At 37.2% G+C, this 7,486-nt stretch overlaps 2 protein-coding genes across 4 annotated transcripts; both read left to right on the top strand.

Moving 5' to 3' along the window:
- Window positions 1-461: 461 nt before the first annotated feature.
- Window positions 462-3,645, top strand: LOC132161789 (POLAR LOCALIZATION DURING ASYMMETRIC DIVISION AND protein). Of its 3 annotated transcripts, none has more exons than XM_088511254.1 (4): window positions 462-1,004; window positions 2,066-2,505; window positions 3,082-3,337; window positions 3,439-3,645. In XM_088511254.1, exons 1-4 carry the CDS (start codon window positions 563-565, stop codon window positions 3,534-3,536), a joined length of 1,236 nt encoding a protein of 411 aa, XP_088367380.1. In that variant the 5' UTR covers window positions 462-562; the 3' UTR covers window positions 3,537-3,645. The 3 variants fall into 3 exon arrangements, with proteins under 3 accessions (XP_088367380.1, XP_059427963.2, XP_059427962.2); XM_059571980.2 differs by having other exon boundaries at window positions 2,066-2,520; XM_059571979.2 differs by having other exon boundaries at window positions 2,066-2,520; window positions 3,049-3,337.
- Window positions 3,646-5,860: 2,215 nt separating this feature from the next.
- Window positions 5,861-7,252, top strand: LOC132192367 (uncharacterized). The gene has a single exon (XM_059607684.2). It carries the CDS (start codon window positions 6,111-6,113, stop codon window positions 7,071-7,073), a length of 963 nt encoding a protein of 320 aa, XP_059463667.2. The 5' UTR covers window positions 5,861-6,110; the 3' UTR covers window positions 7,074-7,252.
- Window positions 7,253-7,486: the final 234 nt, after the last annotated feature.

The raw sequence follows: 7,486 nt of genomic DNA, 5'->3' as shown, positions 1-7,486 counted from the left end.
GAGCCGGCCCAATTATTTCATCTAAGGGAAAATTATAGTTTACCCCATAACGTTGACAATATTTTTTAATTCGAATACCAAAGTTTCAATTTTTGCAATCCACACCAACAAAGTTCCAATTTTTTTCAATTCGACCATTAATATCCCAAAATTTTCATATTGCCCATAATTTTTATTTTTTATGGAAAAAAAAAAAATTTGAGAGGGCAAAAATTGCCAGAGGTTAGCCACCTGGAATTTATTTATTTATTTATTTAATTTTTTTATAAAAAATAAAAAAATAAAAATTAAGGATAATATAGGAAGTTTTGGATACAATTAATTAAATTGTAAAAATTTTAAAAGATAAATTACAAAAATTAAAACTTTAATGTTAGAATTGAAAAATACTATCAATTTTGGTGGGGTGAACTTTAATTTTACCTTCGCCTAATTTGGAAAATCGGTGGGAAGCGGGAAACATGTGACCGAACCAAACCTTCTCTGGGGTCTTCCAACTCTCAGGCCTCGCACTTTCTCACACGAAAAAACAAAAAAAGCGCAGATTCTTTGATCGCAACCAATGTGGCAGGTTCTCTTAGCTGCAGCAGTAGCCGGATCCACCGGTCTGGTGGCCAAGCACGTCTTCAACACAAATGCCGATCCTGTTTCCGATCAGACCCAGAACCCATTTGATCATTCCAAGCCCCAAGTCCCGGTCGCTTCCACATTGGGGTCTCCCCCGGCCTCGAGTGGTTGCAACGACTTTGGAAACGGAGACAGAAGCCACTGCCGGAGACAGGATGGGATCTTCAGGTTCTCGAGCTCGGAGGGTGCGTCGCGATCTGGATCAAAGAGCTTGCGGAAGAAAGCGGTTGGGGCTAAGAAGGCTGGAGACAGATCTGGTTGTGCAAGGGAGGAGACGGAGGTCCCGAGGAAGAGTTCGAGGAGTTTCGCTGTTCGCTTGAAGAGGAGGACAACTACTAAGAATGTGGCTGCAAAGCCTGGATTGTCTTCCTCTAAAGGTTAGTGAACTGTTTGGTTAGTGTGAAATTACAACCTTCCGATTGTTATGCTTGTGCGTGTTGGGTATTTGATTAAAATTACTTCTGTTGTTTAAGTTCGTACACGTTATTATCATTGCAGCCTTCAAATTTGTGTCTGAAATGTGCGTATTAGATAATTTTGAATGCTCTAATGTTGATGCCAAGACTACAAAATTGATGAAATTCCACGCAAAGCGATCATCCATAGCAATCATGTATTCAGAAAAAAAAAAAAGAAAAAAAAAGTTTGTTAATTTCAATGATTGAGTGATATGGGGTATTAAGGTTTGCAAGGAGTCCTTTTAATATTTTAAAGAAAAAAATTGATCGCTTGAGGTAAAGAACGTGACAACCCGAAATTTTAGTGCAATAGGTGGATTGCCTGCATTGAAGGAGTAGAGTATAAAGGTGGCCATGAATGCAAAGTCTCACAATAATTTTTATGCGTGGGATTTGAGCGGGAAAAATTGTGAAAATAGAGACGGTGAACTGCCTATATTGAGTAAATAGATTATAAAGGTGCTCGTTGTATTAAGTCTTACCTTAATTTTTTACTAGGTGAGATTGGACAACTCAATTATTCATTTTAGAGTCATTGCGATTGACCTTTTTTTGGGTTGTTACAGATAAAGTTTCATGCATCTTGGAACACAAAGTGATAAAAGATTGCTCTATATTAAAATGAGAAAAAGTAGGTCAATTATGCAAAAACTTAAAAAGGGAAAGAAAAGCCTTTATATGATTGATGACCGCAAAGGAAGAAAATGATTTGCTTGTGCTAATTATCCAACAACTTTGTTTCCTGTCACTGTAATGAAGCTCTATGGGGTCCAACTCCAATATGATAACTAGCCAAACTAGGCACCCCACCCCCAAAAAGAGAAATGACAATATTAATTGCTAGCGGTTAACGTTTTTGTTTGTCTCAAATCTATGCGTTGTTAGTGAACGTTTATCTGTTTTCATTTTACTAGTTTGCAACTTGCGCGTGCTCTGCTTTTTACATAATTTTTAAGATCACTTCATGTTGTATTATGTAGAAAACTCCATATTTGGTTGGGGGCTTGGTGTTGGGATCATGTACATGATGTCAGCGGGGAAAGTTGAGATTAGTAAGCTGAACACAGCCATGGATGAGACTGCAAAGGTTGTCCAGGAATTAAAGACTGAGCTTTGCAAAAGAAAATCATCGCCGCATCTGCATAGTCCGGGTTCTGCTAGTGAAGTCGATGGAAAGTCAAAGAAAAATCGCAGCAAGAAAACTCAATCAACCAAGTTTGGTGCAGGAAACAGAGACCCTGATGATATCAAAGTTTCTGATCTCCCTGTTATTGACGATGGTGAATGCACAAGTAGTGTGCTTACTGAAGAGCCAGAGCCAAGGGTGCTTGAAATAGATCAACTGGAAGCTGAGCTAGAGTCTGAACTGCAAAAGCTTCCTTGGTCCATCACAGAAGCATCTCACCAAGAGGAAATGAAGGTAAATCTGGGTGAGGTGAGATTTTTCTTCTAGAATTTTTGTGTTCTATAAGATTACTTTAACACATAAAGATGTGTCATACTATTGCGCTCATCTCCCTCTAACATTAACAACATGGTACATGCTTCTGATTTTTCTATATAGAGTTTTGTGTCAGTTCTAGATACCGGGATTTATGGCTTTGATACACTATTATGTATTCAACTACATAATGCCATACATATATATTTTCAAGTGTCTACTTTCTAACATGGCAGCAAAAATCATCCTTTGAAATAACAGATGAAAGTACATTTAGCACCCAACTGTAATTTTTCAGTCACATTAGAGAGTAAACATTTGGGAGTATGTATAGCATTCCTTGGATTGAATTACTTCTTAAAAGACCAAAAAAAAAAAAAAAAAACCCCTTTTTGGTTGTTAGAATACTTCCATGCTGGACATTGCACAAGATGAATGGTATGTGCCTGTGGGCATGGTAATTCATGAAATGTTGATGCAGTTTTTGCGCCTTTCTACTAAACTATGCATCTTTCTGGATAGTTCTCTCAGTTTGACTTGGGAAATGTTGCACAGACCGATGCTTCAGCTATGGGGTTTCATGAAGCGGAGGGCCAGAGTTTGGACTCTTATAAGTTCAATGGAGTAGTGCCAGCTGAACTTGATCAGAAACTTTGCCATTTGCTCATTGACCAGCAGGAAAACCAAATTGTGGAGCTGGAATCTGAATTGAATTTGGCCCAATCCAAGCTCCAGTCCAAGGAAGCTGAGCTCCAAGCATTGAAGGAGTGCGTTAGACGCCTAACCGATTTCTCTCTGTCAACTGTTTCGGGTAGGACTTTCAAACTTCACCCATTTAAGCCAGTCGTCATGTGAAAAAAAGTTGTGGTTTTTGTTTACTGACTATTTCACACATGGCATTTTTTTCCCTAGAGGATGAAACTGCAGCACATGAGGAACAAGAGGAAACCTTATTGGTTGGGATGAAAAGACCTACGGACTCAGAATCATGCGGCCATTATGTAAGATGATGCTATATATTTTGTGGGTAAGAAGGTAATATTAGCACCTCCTTATTAGAAAAATAGCTGTGAATTTTTTTTTTTTTTAATCAAAACTTGTATTACTTGCTTTTCTTACATTCTGCACATGTAATTACCAGTTTTATATTATGATAATGTTAATTTATTATGTCTTGTATCTCGCACCCAATTGACTTATCTAATCTACCTGCTCTTTTGTGGGTGCCAGAAAGGAAGCCAGAAAGCTTAGTTGACTTTCTTGTTTTGCTTTTCAGTACTCCATTCACGTATTTTCCTAAATTGCACCGAGCACTCAGAAGGTGGTTTCAATCACCGAGGATAGTAGTGGAAAGTGGTAATATTTAGTGCGGTGGGGGTTGCTCAGAGAGATACATATATAGAAAGGTGTAGACATGGTAGGGTTTAGGAGGACTGTGAAGATTCCCACCCTATGAAACTCTTTTTTTTTTTTTTTTTTTTTTTTTTTTTTTTTAATAAATAAACACTGAACCCTACCCCCTGACACAAGTTATAAGGTCTATTATTATTATTATTATTATTATTATTATTATCAAACTATTTCCTTAACTTTCCTTAGAAAAATTATTTCAGATTAAAGTGATGTTTTCCAAAAATGCATTAAAAAAAATGTAAATAGATGTGAGAATTACATGTATTTTAATATATTTAATTGGAAAAAATTCAGTTCGAAAGAAATGTTTTTAAGTCGGTTCCATGCAAACAAGTAGCTTTTTTTTTTTTTTTTTTTTTTTTTTTTTTTTTACGATAAATTTAAGTAACAAAACTATAATTTTCTTCTCTATTCAATGCAATTGTAACATTTCAAATGCTTAAAGAAGTAATTGAGAACAACAAAAAATAGGTTATTGGGTATCTATTGCCGGTGCTGTTATTGTCAGGGATAATAATTCTTAGCTATTACAATGATACATTTAACTATTCTTTTGGATTGGTAAAACAAATGTGGCTATTCTCATTAATCTTTAAGAATACTACATCTAAAGTCCAATCATCTTATGTTCCACAAAGTTAAAGTACAAGAATCATGCGATATTTTTTCATGAACAGTACTTTAACTAATTGTTTTTGTAATTGAAGATATTTTTGTAATTGCCTTTGTCTGTCCCTGCAATCAATTGTGAGAAGAAGTCACCGATGAAGGGTTCGGACAAATGTGTATACCGTCTGTAAAAACCTGCTCCAACATGTGAGTACTGAGTACTTTGAAAGCCACTCACAAATGTGGTCGGGTAGGGTTTGTTTAGGGGAAAAAGAAGCAGCTCGACACTTTGAATCTGTGCTGGTACTTGAAAGAAAGACGTAAGGGTGAGCTATGGCTAGGCCCCCCATATTCCCCACCGGCTTTTACTTGGCAGTTACGGCAACTGTGGTTTTTAATGCCTACACATAACATTAGGGTAGAAATATAAAACACAGAAAAAAAAAAATACTGTTGAAATACCATCTCTATAGATGATGTGAACCCATTAAGCACAAATATTAGAAGAAAATGAGAAATTAATGATGACAAGTGAGAAAATAATATTCTTTTTAATATTATCGAAATAAACAATAAATCAAGCGGACGGGAATCTAATAAACTATTTGATGAAGCTTATAGTTAATATATGTGATAATTTAATATAATATCAGAACAAAAATATCAAGTTCTTTAATGTTTTATGATAAATAGTAAGACTATTATCAACCTTTTTGTTTTTCTTTTTTTGTCTCTAAGAGAGTAATTATTCTAATTATAATTATTTTAATCATTTCTCTCTCCCTCTCTTTCTCCATTATTTAATAGACATATTTTGAATAACTAAAATTGCCATCGTTGCTGAAAATGTTATAATTAAACAGTTTTGAAACCATTATTAGAAGCTATTAATGTGGGTTGAGAAGAAAGTGGGAGCAAATTAAATCATATAACTTGTTTTTTCTATGCAAACTAAAAAAAATCATTTAGTTTAAACAGAGAAATAAATATTACTTGATTAAAAGCAAATCTACAATCATAGATTCTTGAGTGACTTGAGTGGACAAGAAAAAGAAGGGGAACGGACAAGCAAAGCCTCATTAGACTGTAACTTGTCCAATTACCAAGATAATTACTCCTCCTACCATCATAATATAAAACCGACAAAGAAACCAAACTCAACTAACATCTAACGGTTATCATTGCTTCAAAATTTACTGTACACATGCATCTGAAGACTTGATATAAATATTATATAATAGTGTACAAAAAAGTCCTTAAGAAAATAATATTAAAAAAAGAAAGAAAACTGACTCCGAGAAGAGACTGCCAAACTGAACCCTACAACTACAAGCTTGGAAAAATAATTTAACTTTGAATCAACCCATCCGTGCGAAGATGAAATAAAGGGCTGGGGAGGGGAGTAACATAGGATACGACACCCATATCTTTCTCTCTTCCAAAAAGAAAAACTCTCATAGCAGTTGTGATACAGAGAGACAGAGAGGGAGAGAGAGTGAGAGAAGGAGGTAACTTTTTTCAATATCAGAGAAAGGGTGAGAGAGAGAGAAGGGTGGGTGAGAATGAAGCTATCCACAAAACCCATATCGAGTCCGGGTCGGACCGACAAGTTCCCGCCGCCATTGATGAGGTTTCTGAGGAGCAATGTGGGGAGCAGAAGCAGAGGCAGGTCACGTACAAGCCCGATGTTTGTTAGGAAAAAGAACGCCGCCATTGAAACACAAGAACCCTCTTCTCCGAAAGTCACATGCATGGGCCAAGTGCGCGTAAAGCGCTCCTCCAAACAAGCGGCTACAGCCGGACCCGGTCGGCCCCGTCGGGCCGGAGCCCCGACAAAAGGCTGGTGCAAGTGGCTCCGGAATGCCCTGTTCTGCCACCATATCGCCCGGAAGATCAAGTCCAAGTCGTGCCGACCCGCTTGGCGCAAGTGCGTGTTGTTTTTCAAGGTGGGGTTTCGACGAAAAGCCAAAATTCGAGAAGATTCACCGAAGGTGGAGGAGCAGAAATTTGGGAATAATAGTGAATTGTCAGAGCAAGCGGACGAAGAAGATGAGAAAGAAGCAGCGAAGGTGTTTGTGTGTAATTCTTCTTCACCACCAAAGAACGCTTTGTTGTTGACTAGGTGTAGATCTGCTCCTTACAGATCTTCATCTTTAGCCAGTAGATTCTGGGGTTCACCGCTCATGGCGGAAGAAACACAGAGAGCAGAGCAGGAAAACAGAGAGGAGCACGCAGAGACTGAGAAACCGACTTTGGATCAAGAATCGAGAATAGGTCCTGAGACGGAGGGAAAGTTGGATTTTTTGAAAGAATTTGAAGGTCGTCCAATTACAGAACGATTCCTCAAATCCGAAAATCTCAAACAATTGAAAGCAGGGGAAGCAGTAGACTCTGTACAGCCTCTCATACTCACAAGGTGTAAATCAGAACCAGCAAGAACTGCAGAGAAGCTCTACGCAGATATGAATTTCTGGAAACAGAGCAGGTTGGGACTCGCTGATTCACACTCCCCGTATGTTTTGTGATTAATTAATTACTATTTTTTTTTTTAATCTTCTTTTATTTGGGTAACTCAATTATATTGCCTATTTTTCTTTTTTTCTTTTTTTATATACAATTACATGTTGGGCTATACGAGAGAATCTGTATGGCGCTTTCTTTCCCTGGTAGTTGATAGTAATATAAAAGGGTTAAGTTGTTCGTACACTGAAAGCTGAAGAAGCAATGAATTGTTGTGTTCAATGTTCAATGTTCATCATCCCAACTCTCTGCATCACATCATGGGCAGCTGATCCCTCTATATTTATTACTTCCATTGTTGTGTCATTTACATCACTTTGTGGTTTTCAACAAAACTTGGTGGAACTGGCAATTCTGGGACTCTTCTCGGTGTCTTCTGCTTTTGCTTTTATAGGCTTGTTTTGGGTAAATGGGATTT

This window comes from Corylus avellana, chromosome 10 (assembly GCF_965113065.1).
Source record: "Corylus avellana chromosome 10, dhCorAvel1.hap1.2, whole genome shotgun sequence".
Classification (NCBI taxonomy): Eukaryota; Viridiplantae; Streptophyta; class Magnoliopsida; order Fagales; family Betulaceae; genus Corylus; species Corylus avellana.
Note: the sequence above shows the minus strand (reverse complement) of the source record. Positions and strands in the feature narration are given on the sequence as shown.